This window comes from Typopeltis vanoorti, chromosome 12 (assembly GCF_054136105.1).
Source record: "Typopeltis vanoorti isolate ZY-2024b chromosome 12, IOZ_Tvanoo_1.0, whole genome shotgun sequence".
NCBI lineage: Eukaryota > Metazoa > Arthropoda > Arachnida > Uropygi > Thelyphonidae > Typopeltis > Typopeltis vanoorti.
In genome coordinates this window covers 75,899,043-75,917,945 of record NC_143560.1, presented here as the reverse complement: position 1 = coordinate 75,917,945, position 18,903 = coordinate 75,899,043, and the positions used below count along the sequence as shown (strand labels likewise).

Here is an 18,903-nt window from a genome sequence, read left to right as displayed (position 1 = left end):
CGTGTATTTTTGTGTCCCTAAATTTACAAATATGAGTGCTGATCACTGTGTAACCTTAAAAGAAAGAAATAAAGCAGCATATGATGGAAGCAACATGAGTTTTATCGGTATTAGATTTGGTGATATTCTCACATGATGTGGTTGTGAATGAGGTATCAACACTGCCACCTGTTGGTGAAAGTGATCATAAGGTATTAATTTGGAAGATACTCAAACAGGTAAAAGTTATTAAGAAGGTCTATATGTGGAACTATAAGGTGGGTGATTATCAGAAGCTCTGTAGTCAACTAACACCAATACATTGGGTTGATGAATTGTGTAGAAAAGATGATGAGGGTGCATGGGAAATGATAAGGCAGTATCTAACACAAGCAATGCATAACCGCATACCAAAAGTTAAGTGAATAAATAAAGTAGGAGTCTGATGAATGAACAATGAAATCAAGCAAGGCACTGCTATGGAGTACAAGACATTTTGCAGTGAACTGATGCATGAAGCATACAAATTGCAGGCCAGAAACATGACAATCATGGTAAAGAATGAAAAAGTAGAATATGAGAGGAGATTGGCTGGTCAGGTCAAAGCTAATCCAAGGGAATTTTTCTGGTATGTGGCAAGCAAGAAGAAAAATAATTATGGCAGGTTGATGCTGGTGGATAGTTATAGTAACGAGTAACCATAGCAAATGATATAGTGGAATTATTTAATGAACACTTCATCAGTGTATAACATAATGGTGTGAATGATGTTATGCAACATGTAGAAGGGAGGCAAGCATTAGCAGAATTATAGGTGACAGAATCAGAGGTGTATCAAGTGTTGCTCAAGTTACATGTTAATAAGGCTGTGGGAATGGATGACATATCACCAAGTATTTTTAAAGAATGTGGAAAATAATTAGCCATGCCCTTGTCCTGGTTATTTAATGAAAGTCTTGCAGTGGGGAAGGTTCCTAAGGAGTGGCAAGAAGGTAAAATAATACCTCTCCGCAAGCATGGTTCAAAAACAGAAGTTTCCAATTATAGACCATGTTGGAAAAATTGGTTAGAAATAGAATATAGTATTGGGTTGATGAACAATAAGATTCTCTATGATGGTCAGCATGGATTTGTGAAGGGCTTGTCTTGTTTTAGAAATCTACTTATGTTTTATGATAAGGTGATGGATGTGTTGGATGATGGAGAATCATATACAGTGATATTCTTGGATTTTGCAAAAGCATTTGATAGATTACTACGATATAAGTTGGTGTACAAGCTGCAGAGGATAGGAATAGATAGTATATTGGTTAAATCAATTGGAAATTGGCTCTCTGAATGTTACCAGCAAGTTGTGTATGATGGAGCAGCATCTCAAAAAAGGAAGGTGACTGGTGGTGTGCCTCAAGGTTCTGTTCTTGGGCCCCTACTGTTTAACTTGTTTGTTAATGATATTTCATGTGGATTGACTGGTGATCTTCTAATCTTCAAATTCTACCTAACTTTGCTGATGATGCAAAGTTAGGTATATTTATCAGGAGTAGTGCTGATGTTAATAATTCTTTACAGTAAGATTTGAATAGACTTTATCTTTGACAAATGAATGGGATCTGCAGTTTTAATGTTAATAGATGCAAGGTGTTACACTTTGGGATACAGAGATATAAAGCTATGCCAGTAGCACACTCAGGATTTAATCTTGGAAGGGGCCGAGGACTCAAGATTTAATCGGGGGGGGGGGGGGAGTTGAGTAGACGATTTGAGAATGCACACTACATTGCATACGACCTATAATTGAGCATCTGCAGTTATTGGCAATACATGATACCCGTGATCTCCTCTGGTCCGACGCAGGCAAACGAAGTAGCACTCCATCCACAAGAGCACTACTTCTTTCGCCTTGCGTTCACAGCGGCCGGGATTCCCGTGAGCTATAGGGTATTCCCACTTTATGTGACTGCTAATTCATAAGTAGTATAGAAATATAAGACACAACATAAATAAAAAAAAAAAAAGAATTTTAATTAGGAAAAGATTTTTAGAAAATTTTCTAGTGTTTTTTTCTTTTTTTTTGGGGGGGGGGGCCTTGGCCCCCTCCCTGGGTGCGCTATGTACTATATTAATCTGAGCTATGTACTATATTGGTGTAACTGTACTCCAGGAAGTGGATAAGATTAGAGATCTTGGAGTGATAGTGGACTAAAGTTTCAATGGTACATCACGTGTTGCAAAGACTGCACATCGTATAGCTGCTATGATAAAAAGTACATTTACATGTAGCGATAAGGTGATGCCTCTATATAAGGCATTGGTCAGACTACGATTATTATGCTCATATTTGGTCACCTAGTTTTCATTGTGTTGTGGAAAAACTAGAGAGGGTCCAAAGATGAATAACCAAATTGATATCAGGACTCTGGAGTGTTAGCTATGAAGAGCATTTGAGAGAATGTGGATTACAGAGGTTGGCGGATATGAGGAAAAGAGGAGATATGATAGAGACCTTCAAGTTAGTTAAGAGATTATATCAGATTAATACAGAAGAAATTATAAAAAGAGTCAGTGTTAAGATCGGAAGAACTGGAGGCCATCCTTGTAAGTTGTATAAAAATGTAGTGAAGAAGGTGTGAGGAGTAGATTTTTTATGTGGAGATTTGTTAGTGAGTGGAATGCATTGTGTGCAGGTAGTGTAAATAACTACAAAGCTCATTATAATAGACTTGTTGCTGGTTGAGTGGGCTTCTCATGATGAGTCTGTTGACTCCATGAATGTTTCCAAATAATAATAATGAAAAATAGCCTTGAGAAACTAAAAACTACATTTGCTGTCATCATTATGAAAAATCAGGACTAGCAGACCTTGTTTTGGATATCCCTTCAAAAAGATTAAATGGAAAAGACTACTTCATAAAAGTTGCTGAAAGTCTGAGAAGCTATTTTTAGAGTGAGCATCAGCTATAAAACACTGCCTTAATCTCAATAATGGTAGCTGCATTAATTTACCAAAAATTTGGGAGACATTAATTTCTAAGATCATCTCTAACATAACAGTTGTGAATAAACTACTTCATTATCTAGCATTAGAGGACACATTAATAGGACACAATGATATTCTTATTTTCTGTTACTATTTGAATTATTTCTGTGAGTATGTGATCAAGTGCCTTGTGATCAGTAACAATGTTTGTTACATTTATTATTATTATTATTATTATTGCCCCAAGACCTCATGGAGTCAAAGACTCATCTGGGAGGGCCTTTTATCACACACACACACAGCTCATCATACCGTGCCTTGAACACATTCAAACTCCTTGCAGACACCACGCTTTCAGGCAAGGCATTCCAATCATTTACAACTCTACACGAAAAAAACCTGCCTATCACTCTCCTACTCACACCCTCTTTATACAGTTTCCAGGGATGACCTCTGGTTCTCCCCTGATCTCCCACTATTTTCTGTAGAACTTTAGCATTGATCCTATAACAACCCCTTACCAACTTGTAGGTCTCTATCATATCCCCCCCCCCTTTCTCCTGTCCACCAGACTCTGCAAACTACATCTTCTCAATCTTTCCTCATACTCGACATTCCAGAGGTCAGACACTACCTTAGTCCATCGCCTTTGGGGAGGCCCTTTCCAACATCTCTTCATCCTTCTGAAAACCAGGTGACCAAATCCGGGCATTGTATGGTCTGAAGATACTGGTTTGAAATCAAGTGAAATATTAACAGCATAATAGCTTCTTTTATTTTGTTCTTTGATGTTGTGTTCATACCTGTTAATCATAACATGAACATAAGTAATAAAATGTCTCAAAAAAAAAAAAGCATATCCATTATGTGATTTTAGATTCCGTGATAAAGTATAGACATTTTATACATTCTGGTAATTTGATTCCTTTATCATTTTGGTTTCAGAGGGTCTAATTTAGGTGTCTGATTTATGTACTTGCTATGGAAGTTCATCTGATACCTTCAGGGAGTGAAATCATTTCACTACATCCCCTTGAGCACTATCAGTTTGTGCCCAAGTTTATATTGTCTCTGTGAACATGCCCACTGCTATTTTATATAAAATTGAGTTACAGTCTGATTTTATCATTAAATGAAGCAACCAGTTATTTATTTGGAGTTTGGATTTAAATAATTGCCATTTTCTCTCTCTCTCTTGCAGATGTTAGCAAATTTAATTAGTGTGCACATCTAGCTCGAAATTAAACCAGCATAATGAATAATTTTGGTTTGTGAATAAGGTACTGCTTATATATTGCAAACAGTAGTAATGATGTCTTTGGTTGGAAAGAATTGCATTCATTTCCCATTATGTAAAAGGTACACATATAAGAACTTTTCAACAATTATGGAGGTGGTCACAATTCAATGGCAGGATCTTTTCTACTAGAATCCTAGGTTTTCATTCTGCATAAATAGCAGTTGTTGTTGTTGTTGTTATGGAAGAGAGAGAATCAAAGAAGTTGATAAAACGAGTATTGAAGTGAAAAATAAAGGATGAGAGTGATTATCCCCTGTCAGAGTGAAATATGTCACTGGCATTGGCTAAGAGAGAGAGAAAAGCAGAGAAAAGGTGTTCAGAAGTGGGGGGAGGGACAAGATGCACAGCATAGGTAATGTTTATATACTAATTTAAAGTATCAGAAATAAAGGTGTTGAGTTTGTAGCATTAATTGCATCAGTTACTTAATAATTATTGGTATATACAGCCCACAGTAGAAGTAGAGGATATAGAATATTCTTGAGGGAAAGAATGGATATAAGAAGAGGAAGAAGGAAGAGTAGTATTAATGATAATGGAGAATTATTCCCCTCCAAGAGGAAAGACAGAAAAAATATTGTCTTTGAGTCTATTTAGTTTAAGATTGAGAAATGGACAGGATATCTAAATATGCAGTTACAAGCGAGCTGATGTGGAGGATATTGACTAAAATGTGCAGGCAAACTAGTTGGTAATAAAGAAGGGTGGCCCTCATAGTAGCTTTTAATTATAGGAACATAGACTGAAAAGAAGTGCAGCATATGAATGCAAAAAGCAAATCTCTGAAGTTACTATGTGATAACATAGTAGTAGAAGAGATTACTTCGAGGTTATATTGTGAGTGGTCATGTAATTTAGTGCACATGTAAAATTAATGACTTTTTATCTGTTTTATTATGTTTTTTTCCTTAGAAAATTACTTTATTAGTGTAGATATTTGTGTTTTTAACGTATTTAGTATCTTTATAACATTTTTATTGTGATATTCGCAAAGGCTTTTGATAGAGTACCTCATGATAAGTTGACAGTCAAACTAGAGCAGATGAGGTTGGATATTAGATTAGTGCATTGGATTGGAGACTGGCTATCTGACAGGTATCAACAAGTCGTGTATGGAGGAGCGATATCCAGGAAAAGGAAAGTCACTAGTGGAATGGAGTGCCTCAGGAGTCTGTTTTAGGGCCATTACTGTTTAACTTGTATATTAATGATATTGTTGAAGATTTGGATGGAGATATTCAGTTGATGCAAAGTTGGGACGAACCATGAAGAGTAGTGAAGATGTTATGGCCTTACAAGAAGACTGAATAAATTGAGTGATTGGGCACAGAAATGAGGATGTGAGTTCAATATTGCAAAATGTAAGGTTTTAAAATTTGGAAAACAAAGATGGGATGCAGAATTTATGCTTGGTGAGGATATATTGTTGGAGATGGAGGAAATAAGAGATCTGGAGGTGATAGTGGATAAGGATCTGAAATTTAGGGGACACATAGCCAAAATTATGAAGACAACACAAAGGCTTCTGGGAATGATGCGGAGAACACTGACATGTAGAAGTAGGGAGATTCTTGTTCCATTGTATAAGGCTTTGATTAGGCCACACATGGACTATTGTGCCCAGATTTGGTCACCTGGTTTTCAGAAGGATGAAGAGATGTTGGAAAGGGCCTCCCCAAAGGCGATGGACTAAGGTAGTGTCTGACCTCTGGAATGTCGAGTATGAGGAAAGATTGAGTAATTTGTAATATGTAATTTGCAGTCTGGTGGACAGGAGGAAGAGGAGAGATATGATAGAGACCTACAAGTTGGTAAGGGGTTGTTATAGGATCAATGCTGGAGAAGTTCTACAGAAAATAGTGGGAGATTGGAGGAGAACCAGAGGTCATTCCTGGAAACTGTATAAAGAGGGTGTGAGTAGGAGAGTGATAGGCAGGTTTTTTCGTGTAGAGTTGTAAATGATTGGAATGCCTTGCCTGAGAGTGTGGTGTCTGCAAGGAGTTTGAGTGTGTTTAAGACATGGTATGATGAGCTGTGGGTATGATAAAAGGACCTCCCAGATGAGTCTTTGACTCCATGAGGTCTTGGGGTAGTAATAATAATAATAATAATATTGTTTTCAACACAGCGCGACGAACAATGGCAGCAAAGGCCATGCTGTCTGGCGATTTGAATTTGTGGGATTTTATTCAGTGCAGTATGTATGAAATGTATTCATTAAGAAAATTAAAGAATATGTGGAAGGAAATTGTCACTGGAGAGAGAGAGAGAGAGAGAGAGAGAATGTATTATGGTTTCAAAATTGTCTGTTAGGTGATGAGAACACAACAAATACTGACAGTAAGATGGAAAATGATGTTATTAATGTCAAACATGCAGCTGTGGAAATGAAGAAAAATGAAATGGATATTAATAAAGAAATTGCATGCTTAATTGTTATTCTTTATAGGACAAAGCACGAAATTTAAAAATTGCAAAAGTGGCAAGAGTTAAGCAGGGCTGAAAAAAGAAATAAGCAGGTGATCCAAAAGAATAATAAATACCAACCGAACAAACAAGTAAAGGAGAAAATTATGGAAGGAAACTCAGTGATCAGGGAAGTAACAAAAACGTGACAAAATCATGTTTCCCATGTGCAAAAATTCACGTTATTAGCCATGCCATCCAGATGCAAAAAGGTAAGTCGAAGAAAATGATTGTCTTGTTTGGTACAAATTATTTGAGAGGCAAGAAGTATTCCATGTCAAGAAATGTAAAGTGATGCATTTTGGGGTAAATATATTACAAGCCATGCATCACATAGATGGCACTGTACTCCATGAAATAGATGGAGCAAAGATTTAGGGGTGGTGGTAGACAAAGAATTAAAGTTTAGAGGATATATTGCTAAGGTAGCCCATAAGATTACTTGGGTATTGAAAAACCTGTTAACAAGTAGAGATAAGGAAGTCGTTATTTCTCTTTATAAGGCCTTGATATGCCCACATCTGGATTACTGTGCTCAAGTCTGGTCCCCTGGGTTTCTTGGGGATGAGGAAGCAGTGGCGAGTGGCCAAGACGATGAGTGACCTGTGGAATGTTCCCTATGAGGACAGATTGAGGGTTGTGTGGATTGCAGAAGTTGGTCGACAGGAGAAAAAGAGGGAATATGATAGAAACATTTAAGTTGCTTAAAGGGTTTTATAGGATAGATGCAGTGAAAATGTTTCAGCACTTGGCTACAGGGACCAGAAAAAGAGGTCATCCCTGGAAGTTGAATAAAGGTGTGGTTAGTAGGGGTGTGAGGACTAGAGTTTTTTGCTTGGAGATTGGTGAATGAATGGAATGGGTTTGCCAGAGTCAGTTGTGAGCTTTATCTGTTAATGGGTTCAAGGAGAGGTATGATAGATTGTGTGAATAGATTGAGTCTCCTGTGATGAGTCTTCAGACACCATGGAGGTGCCTGTATAATAATAATAATAATTTTTCAAAGAGAAAGAGAAATATTGACATCCATTATTATTTTGACATTCAGCATTATTTTGATATTCATTATTATTGCATCCTTTGCATAACTTAGTTTCTCTTACACCCACATTCTTACCATCCCTCCAAGATGATCTAGTTTCTCTGACTCTCTACATTGTCTCATTTCAATAATTTCTAATAAATACTTTCTCCAGGCTCTTGATGCCAAATCCATTCAAACAAAGGTCATCTATCTTATACTAGTCTCACTCCAAACATTCTAAAACTCATTTCTTCTAGTCAGTTCACTGTAGTTAAGTGGATTAAGTGGTGGAGACGGAGAGCTGTAGAGTAGATGCCCTCCCTCGATGAGGCTTTGGACATCTTGGAGTTGTCACATAATAATATTTCCATATCATTAGGCATCAGAAGATTTTCATTGCATAGAAGGAAATGTTTGTGAGTAATCGTTAACGAATGGCATGTTGATGTTATGTTACGCTTTTGCGCAGGCCTACACGTTTTACCACGTAAGCTTCCATAACCAATAATCCCGTGGAATAGTTGGTTGCTCCTTATTCCCGGTAGTATCCCATGCCTGTCAAAGCATGTGTTCATGGAGCCAGTTTGCCTGCTTTGCGGGATGAAAAACTCCAGATAAACTGGTGGAAAAAACCCTGCTCTCTATGCCCAAGACCGGCTAACTTGGCTATGGCTGAGGAAGATCCTTAAGCTCCTCACATCGTAGATGGGAATCGAACCTAGGACACTCCTTCCCCAGGCATATGATTGGGAAACACAAAGCCACTAGGTTAACCGCGCAGACAACTAATGGCATTTACATTTCTCGTATCCTTTATGAGGAATTTCTGTGGGAGTATAGTTGGGTTTTTTATGAATGAAAACAACATGGTACAGAGCATCATATTATTTTCTTTCTGCTCTCTTTATCTTGTGTTATAGTATGTCATAACAATTAAGGGCTTTTTAGCATAATTGTAAATATTAGAGACATAGATGTAAAATCTCAGCATATTTAACCACCCTGTATAACTGATTTAACAAACAAGAGAGAAAGAAAGAAAGGTACTGTTTACAATTGAAATCTCGAATTTTTTGGGACTTGTGTGATAACTCCCAAAAAAGGTGGAAACCAGATACATTCCATAATAACTAACGTTGTTTGTCTCAATTGCTTTCTACCATTCAAATTATTTGAATGATTTGAATGAAAATTGTTTAAATCCCAAACTTTTTTTCACTGTTGCGATTATTAAAAACCAAACTGCATTTGGTTTTCAACATACCCTTAGCTGAAATAAGTATGAGAATAACATTATATACCAAAGAAAAAATTGTATATACAGGCTGACCTCTACTAATGAACTTTCAAGATATGAACAACTTGTACTTACGAACAGAGAATCTTGCACTTATGAACATTTTATACATTAACAAACTTAACAAAATAGCTTATGAAAAAAATAAATTCAACTTACTAACATTTAATGAACACGCATATATAAAGGAATGCATTATGTTTGTAAGTTGGAGTTTGCCTGTACCTCAATAGTATATGGATCCTCCTTTTATCCCTGAACACACCTTCACTCCCCTCCTTTCTATGATCTTCGTCAGTTTGTAATAATATGAGTTAGATAGGACTCTTTCAGTATGATCACCAGTCCATATGTCACTGTTAGATGCAATACCCTTGTCTGCACTCAGCATTTCACTCCATCCTAAAGGTGCTCTACTGAATTGAGATTAGGACTCTATGTAGGCCATTCAAGTTTTTCTACATCGTATTCTTCAGATCATATTGCAGTAATACCTTTTATCATACATTGCATTGTTATAGTGAAAGAGTTATGAATCTTCTCTATAAAACTGCTACAATGTAGAATGCTTTGCATTATCTAGTGCTTATCAGTCTGTTAGATATAACATATCTGTTGGTGTTCATATCCTTTCAGGCACTACAACCACAAATGTCTATACCAGTAGAAACAACTCTAGACCATTACCTCACCCATTCAATCAGAAAATGAGTGGGGTAACGGTCTGATGTTCTTTACAGCAGTTGAGTTCACATTTTCTGCCATGATTAATGTTTGGCTTAAGTGTAGCTGTCTTTCCATAGAAACAAGATCTCTACACTCTTTCCATAGTGTCCTTCTACCAACCTAAACCCATGTAGGCTCTTAGAACTCCCAATTAATCATTTCCACAGTGGATTGTCGAGATTTTCATACCAGTCTTTCTGAGTATCCTTTTTCCCTCTGCTTCCTGGGTGTTTCTATGTATTTCTTGGTTGAGATGATTCCCTATTTCCATGGTTAATCATATTGCCAATAGTTATTTGAGGTGATAATCTTTATCATAAAGACTGATCCGATATCCTATGATAACATGTTTTTTTGAGGTACAGTTTTTCATGTGCCACAGGAGCCTCTGTAACTCAATTGGTAAAGACAATGAATGTTCTTTGGTTTGAAAAGATCAGGGTTAGAATCTTGTCAAGATGCAAAGAAAACTCTCACAAAGTCTTTACAACTGACCGAGAATTTGTCAAGCTCATCTGAAGGTATTGCTGGGCCAAAAGAACACAGTTAATTAATATAAAACAAGTTCATACATAGCCTTGGTTACTTCAGCTGTAATTCAGCAACAACAACCTGGCTTGTGCAACATGAGTTGCATGCAGGTTGGGTTCATTTTGCACTTAAAAGTGTATTATTATTATTTCCCAAGACCTCATGGAGTCAAAGACTCATCTGGGAGGTCCTTTTATGACACACAACACATCTAATCATACCGTGTCTTAAACACACTCAAACTCCTTGCAGTCACCACACTCTCAGGCAAGGCATTCCAATCATTCACAACTCTGCATGAAAAAACTTGCCTCTCACTCCTCTACTCACACTCTCTTTATACAGTTTCCAGGGATGACCTCTAGTTCTCCCCTGATCTCCCACTATTCTCTGTAGAACTTCTCCACCATTGAACTTATAGCAACCCCCTTACCAGCTTGTAGGTCTCTATCATATCTCCCCTCTTCCTTCTCTCCACCAGACTCTGCAAATTACATCTTCTCAATCTTTCCTCATACTCAACATTCCAGAGGTCAGAAACTACCTTAGTCAGTCGCCTTTGGACCCTTTCCAACATCTCTTCATCCTTCTGAAAACCCTGTGACCAAATCTGGGCACAATAGTCCATGTGTGGCCTAATCAAAGCCTTATACAATGGAACAAGAATCTCTCTACTTCTACACGTTAGTGTCCTCCGCATCATTTCCAACAGTCTTTGTGTTGTCTTCACAATTTTGGCGATTTATATTTGATGTAATGATGGGATACAGGGTATAAGGCAGATTTAGTATACCAGATGATAAATGAACCATCTAAATAGCACTGAGGCTATATATATATACAGCATATATATATCTAGCCACACTTATTTAATAGTTCTGTACCTAGCTATGGTTTTTATATTACTCCAACATAAGAAAAGTCAGTGGGCCTATAAGACATAAATGCAGTGTGTGGTCAAGTTGTATTAGTAGTGCACTGTGATGGACATTTATTAGTTGCCAATCCTGAATCCTCAACTATCAGCATTGGTGCTGAAATATTTGACATCACTTCATTTTATAATATTTGTTAATTTGATATGTTGTACATGGAAATTAATGTTCTTAATGTTGGAAGTTTTTTTTTTCCCACTTGGTTAGACTATAATAAATTTAGTTTAATCCTTTATCCAAGTGTAAGCAAACAAAGTTTGCGTCTAAAGTATCTCAGAACTGAGGCAACTCATGGTAAAGGTGGACCAAGCTCTCATCACTTGTCTTAGTATCTCCCATAATGCAAAGCACATCTCCTTGGATACATGTATAATGCTATGATTATATAGAGAAACCTGTGGAGAATTCATGACTAAATTTAACACATGTGAACCAAAGTAGTAGGTTTTTTATTACGTAAATATTTCGTCCTAGGTATCTTAGGACATCATCAATACAGTAGAACAATACTAGGAATGACACAAAGGATAGGGCACGTACATACAATGGAATCCAAATTGCGTGCAGTGGCACGTTGCGGCCTGAACTTAAATTAGATTAAATCGAAATAAATAAATTAAATTAAAATTAAATTAAGTTATTTTTACACAATTTTGTATGACAATTTCCCATACTTTAGGGATGGAAAGAACATGTTCTTTCCATCCCTAAAGTATGGGATGGAACATGTTCTTTCCATCCCTAAAGTATGGGAAATTGTCATACAAAATTGTGTAAAAATAACTTAATTTAATTTTAATTTAATTTATTTATTTCGATTTAATCTAATTTAAGTTCAGGCCGCAACGTGCCACTGCACGCAATTTGGATTCCATTGTATGTACGTGCCCTATCCTTTGTGTCATTCCTAGTATTGTTCTACTGTATTGATGATGTCCTAAGATACCTAAGATGAAATATTTATGTAATAAAAAAAACCTACTACTGTGTTTCATGTGTGTTAAATTTAGTGTATAATGCTATGCATTAAGGGAAGGGCCACTACCCAGACCACTTTCGACCTTTATTGAGGTCTCTTCAGTGGGAGCCAGACCCAGAGGTGGTGATACTAAGGTGAAGTAATGGAGAAGTCATATTTACCTATACGAGTTGCCAAAAGGTGTCTCACCTTATTATTAAATTATTCTGGATTTGGAGAAAGATGTTGGAAGTTTTTTTCCCACTTGGTTAGACTATAATAAATTTAGTTTAATCCTTTATCCAAGTGTAAGCAAACAAAGTGTGCACCTGAAGTATCTTCAGGACTGAGGCAACTTGTGGTAAAGGTGGACCAAGCTCTCATCACTTGTCTTAGTATCTCCCATAATGCAAAGCACATCTCCTTGCAGACATGTATAATGCTATGCATTAAGGGAAGGGACACTACCCAGACTGGTTTCGACCTTTATTGAGGTCTCGCCAGCGCATTTATAGTCTAACCAACCAGAAAAAACTTCCAACATCTTTCTCTAAATCCAGAATAATTTAATAATAAGGTGAGACACCTTTTGGCAACTCGTATAGGTAAATATGACTTCTCCGTTACTTCCACCTTAGTATCACCACCTCTGGGTCTGGCTCCCACTGACGAGACCTCAATAAAGGTCGAAACCAGTCTGGGTAGTGGCCCTTCCCTTAATGCATAGCATTATACATGTCTGCAAGGAGATGTGCTTTGCATTATGGGAGATACTAAAACAAGTGATGAGAGCTTGGTCCACCTTTACCACGAGTTGCCTCAGTCCTGAAGATACTTCAGGTGCACACTTTGTTTGCTTACACTTGGATAAAGGATTTAACTAAATTTATTATAATATTCTTAATTGTAATCTTAATTTCAACTATTTTTATAGTTGAAACATCAAGAACAAAATTACAGGATGATGATGACACTCCACAACCTCGCAGGCGGCTGATTAAGCCAAATCTCACTCTGAGGCTCAGTCCTAACTTTGACGTAAGTATAAATATATCCTATCCTTGAAAGTTTCAAAAATTACAGAAAATATTGCATAGTCTTATCAATATAAAACTCTTATCTTGTATATAATAGTCTGTGAATACTGTTTCTGAAAATTCACTAATGATGCTATTCATTGTTGCATACATATTGTTCTTTACTTTAAAGTTAATGATGTGTAGAAATCATTATAAAAAAATTAAACCTTATTACTTGATAATACCAAAATGTGCAAATTTTTTAAAAACTTTGATATATATAGAAAACGTAACTGAAGTAACTAGACAAACTTAAATATTATTATTATCATCATCATCAGACCTACAAGGATCAAAGACTCATTGTGCATCTAACACACAACCATCTCATCATACCATGCCTTGAATGCACTTACATTATTATTATTATTATTATTATTATTATTATTATTCGTGACACCTCCAAGGAGTCTGAAGACTCATCGCGGGAGGACACTTACTATACAACACTCCGTCTCCACTACTACACCGAACCTCTACTTCCAATCACCACATCAACGCCATCTACTGCCCACCACCACAGCTAATATTTTTTGTTTGTAAATTGAAGGTGAGTTAGCCAATCTCAGGCTAACTCACCTTCAATTGAAAAAGTCCATATAAAGATTCCTCCCATCATGATGAGAATCGAACTTAGGCCTTTTCTAATCGAAGGGTGCAATGTACCATTGTTCTTCCAATTGCACTACAGAGGCAATTATCTACCATCACTATACTCTCAGTCAATGCATGATATCATTCACCACTCTCCATACAAAAAAATCTACTTCTCACTCCCTTGCTTACACCCTCCTTATACTGCTTCTCAAAATTCACTAAGAATGCTATTATTATTATTATTAAACAAGACCTCATGGAGTCAAAGACTCATATGGGAGGTCCTTTTATGACACACACATCTCATCATACCGTGTCTTAAATACACTCAAACTCCTTGCAGACACCACACTCTCAGGCAAGGCATTCCAATCATTCACAACTCTGCACGAAAGAAACCTGCCTCTCACTCCCTTACTCACACTCTCTTTATACAGTTTCCAGGGATGACCTCTGGTTCTCCCCTGATCTCCCACTATTCTCTGTAGAACTTCTCCACCATTGATCTTATAACAACCCCTTACCAACTTGTAGGTCTCTATCATATCTCCCCTCTTCCTTCTCTCCACCAGACTCTGCAAATTACGTCTTTTCAATCTTTCCTCATACTCAACATTCCAGAGGTCAGAAACTACCTTAGTCAGTCGCCTTTGGACCCTTTCCAACATCTCTTCATCCTTCTGAAAAAGTGAAAAGTGGGAGATAGCAGGAGAAAATAAGAGGCCAGCTATGATGGCCTCTTATTTTCTCCTGCTATCTCCCACTGTTCTGTGAAAAACCTCTACCACTTTGTGCTTTAATCTGATAAAACCACCTTGCCAACTTATGTTTCTATCATATCAAAATGCATCAAAAGCAATTTGATGTAAGTTGAATACATTTTTACCTTTCTTCAACTTACAAAAAAAAAAAAAAAAAAAAAAACACTTTATTCAATTGCATCTAGGCCTATTCCAGTATCTCTTCATCCTTTTGAAAACCAGGTGTCTAAATCTGTGCACATTAGTCCATATATGGATTAATCAAGGCCTTATATAATGGAACCATAATCTCCTTACTTCTACAAGTCTTTCTCATAATAGTGCTGTCTTCACAATTCTAGCAATGTGTCCTCTAAATTTTTGGGATCCTTATTCACCATTACCCCCAAATCTGTTATTTCCTCCACCTCCAGTATATCCCAACCAGTTGTATCTATTCATAGTTCCTAGTTAGTCATTACTGAAATTTTGAATGACAGGCAACAAAATACTGACCTCCACCATTATTATTATTTTTTTGTTTGTTTTGTTTTATGTATATTGTAGTCATTCTTCTGTGATGTAATTTTTTTGTAATGATGCATTTTGAAATATACCTTTTGAATGAAATATACCCTTTCACAAATGTCACCTATTTTCAGATCTAACTTGGTTTTTATTAAATGCATAATACTATATCATTTAAATATTATTGTTCAAATAATCTTTTCAGAATGAAATTCAGATTATGCAGATCTGGAGCTAAAATTAATGTTAGGTTTATAATTTAAAGAAAATTCTGAACTGTTATCAAATCTAGAAACCATAGCCAACTTACGTTGGCTCATTCACAAACTATATTATGACATCACCATATTTTGCCAACTTATATGTTTTGATCATATCAAAATGCTTCTTCAAATTGTGTCAAATTGCATTTTCTTTCTTGCAATCTTTCTTAATACTCAACGTTTTAGAAACTATTTATTCAATCACCTCTGGACCCATTCCACTATCTCTTCATCCTTTGGAAAACTGCTGATTAGTAATGGCAGCAGAATGATAGTTGCCAAAGATATAGTGGAATTATTGAACAAGCATTTTATCAGTGTATATCATACTGATGTAAATGATGTGGTGCAACATATAGAAGGGAGGCAAGTATCAGGAGAATTGGAAGTTGAAGAATCACAGGTGTATCACATGTTGATTGGGTTAGATGTTAATAAGGCTATGGGAATGGATGACACATCACCATGTATTCTTAAAGAATGTGCACAACAGTTAGCTGTGCCCTTGACCTGTTTTTTTTTAATGAAAGTCTTGCAGTGGGTAGGGTTCCTAAGAAGTGGAAAGAAGGCAAAGTGGTACCACTTCACAAGCATGGTTCTAGGACAGAAGTTTCCAATTATAGACCAGTCTATAATTGCAGTTGTAGTCAAGATGTTGGAAAGACTGGTTAGGGATAGAATACAAGATTGGGTTGATGGACAAAGTATTCTTTATGATGGTCAACATGGATTTGTAAAGTGTAATTTGTAATTTGCTAAAACAGATCTTGTTTTAGCAAATTACTTGCATTTTATGACAAGGTGACAAGCATGTTAGATAAGGGAGAATCATATACAGTAATGTTCTTGGACTTTGCTAAAGTGTATGATAGATTACCATATGATAAGTTGTATACAAGCTGCAGATGATGGGAAAAGATAGTATGTTGGTTAGATGGATAAAAGATTGGCTCTCTAAATGATACCACCAAGTTATGTATGATTGAGCAGTATCTCAAAAAAGTAGGGTAATGAGTTTCATGCCCCAGGGTTCTGTTCTTGTGTCCCTTGCTGTTTAACTTCTTTGTAAATGATATGATATATCATGTGGACTGACTGGGGAATCTTCAGTTGTTTGCTGATGATGCAAAGTTGAGGAGAATTATAAGTAGTACTACTGATATTAATTCCCTTTCAACAAGATTTGAATAGACTTTTGACTTGGACGAAGGAGTAGAGTTATAGTTTTAACATTAATAAGCGCACGGTGTTGCATTTTGGAGCACAGAAATATAAGGCTATGTACTATATTGACAGTACTGTACTGCATGACATGGATGAAATTTGAGATTTGGGAGTGATGGTTGACAGTAGACTGAAGTTTAGAGGGCATATTTCAAATGTTGCAAAGACTGAACATTGTAGTGCTGCTATGATAACAAGTACTCTAACATGGACTATTGTGCTCAGATTTGGTCACTTGATTTTCAGTGTGAAGTGGAAACATTGGAGCGGGTCCAGAGAAGTTGTGGAAATGTCAATTGCAGAGCTTTGTGGATGGGAGGAAAAGAGGTGATGTTATAGAGACATTTAATTTGGTGAAGGGATTCCATCGGATTGATCAGAGTTGATTATAAAAAGGGTAGAAGCCAATGTGGTGAAGAGGGGTGTGAGGAGTAGATTTTTTACATGGAGAATTGTCAGTGAATGGAATGCGTTACCAGAATATGATGTTGTTAATGCGGGGGGGGGGGGGGATTTTCAGATTAAGTTTGATAGATATGTTGTCATTTAAATGAACCTCTCATAATGAGTCTGTCAACTCCATGGGGGCATAATAATAAATATTTTGAAGACAGCACAAATAACAAAAAAAAAAATTACTTACTTTAGCACATGCACACACACAAATTTCAAGAAATCTTTGTACTCTTGCATTATGATCTTATTTAATCTTAATTTAAGTATAGAAATTAAATGGACTTCCTACCATGTACAATTATGGAAAATTAAGTTTATTACCTTAAATCTACAATACAAAAATTTTGATAACATGACTAGTTGCATAAATAGTAGAAATCCACCTTTATGAAAGAATAAGTGTGTAAAGTAATCTGTAATGGGAAAAGTCATCATCAAAGACATTTTCATGATTATAAAAGCTTTGTGTATTTCATATTGTTTATCTAGTTTACTTCATGGGCACTTCAGAAATACTTTGGGACTACTGGTGCCTCAGAGCCACTAGTTGTTCAGTGGTGTATAAAATATGTAGAGATATTTAAAATTTATAATGGATCACTGAAAGCTTGCATCTTTCAGTGATCCATTATATTTTTGATATGCTGTGTATAGTAAATTTTTCATTAATCCTCTTTATATATAATTTTACTTAACAGGATGATGATTTGGATGACTTACCAGTCACTCCTAATGAGCAGCTAACATCACTCCCGCCGATTCCTTCACAGACTTCTTCCAGGTTTTCATGGCAGACAGGTAGGGTTTTTTTTTATGACATTTCTGAGTATAAAAGGTTGTTAAATATATATGTGTACTCTGGTATGTTGGATTGAAAACAATGAAGAAGCTTAAAATCATTGCATTTCAATAGTTGTAGATTGTAATTTTTTTAAAAAAAATTACAGTAAGAAAGATTATTCTAAGAACCAAAATAAAGGATAAATAAAGAGAAAGTGAAGTTTAACTGAGACTAGATAGTGATTAGTTTCTGCATCTATTTAGAAGTTCAGAAGAAGCACACTAGAATGATAGGTATCTGTCCAGAAGTAAAGTGCCTATAGAAATATTTGTAGAAAAGATATGCATCTATTTGATATAGAGCAGATAAGTCATCATGTGATTGTTATTAACATTTCTGTTTTATATTTTCAAGAGTGATGCCAAGACAAAAGTTACATCTTACACCAATCTTTATATCTGTAATTGTTAAGGTGTTGGAGAATTTTAAGATAATAAAGGAATATGTTGATAGACATAATATTTTTTGTGAGCATGGATTTGTAAGGGGAGCATGCTTTATTTTAGCAATTCACTTGCATAATAAGATGATAAATGTGCCGAATAAGGGAGACTCATCTATGGTGATATTTTTGGACTTCTTGCCAGCCTGGTTGGCTGAGTGGTTAGCATATCTGCTCTCCAGCCAAAAGGCTGCGGGTTCGAATCCCGCCGTGGATATGGATGTTTGTGATTGTCTGTGAAAGCCCTAGTGGTGGTAGTCGGCAGTAGATGGCATTGGTGTTTTTTTTTCAAGTTTACGCTAATTGAGGGATGAATTATAATTATTGTTATTGTTTACTATATTTGCTTAATGCAATTTTGCTTAGCATGCATTAATTGATGGATTAATTAATCGAATTTAGCGAGGTTTTCCTGTATTGAAATGGATTATCTGATAAATATTAATAAGTTATGTATGGAGAGGATGTCTAGAAAATGAAGCTAAACAGGGCAGGGATGTACTGTGCCAGAAAGTTCTGTTTTTGGGCCAGTACTCTTCA

The 18,903-nt window shown here is 36.2% G+C and overlaps 1 protein-coding gene across 1 annotated transcript in view; it reads left to right on the top strand.

Annotated features, from left to right (window-relative positions):
- Positions 1–18,903, top strand: part of LOC150100898 (protein spire homolog 2-like) — a 201,317-nt gene that overhangs the window by 144,149 nt on the left and 38,265 nt on the right. The window contains exons 9-10 of the mRNA XM_090401284.1: positions 13,128–13,231; positions 17,779–17,878. Coding sequence (XP_090257410.1) covers positions 13,128–13,231; positions 17,779–17,878 — 204 coding nt within the window. The remainder of the gene's footprint in view (positions 1–13,127; positions 13,232–17,778; positions 17,879–18,903) is intronic.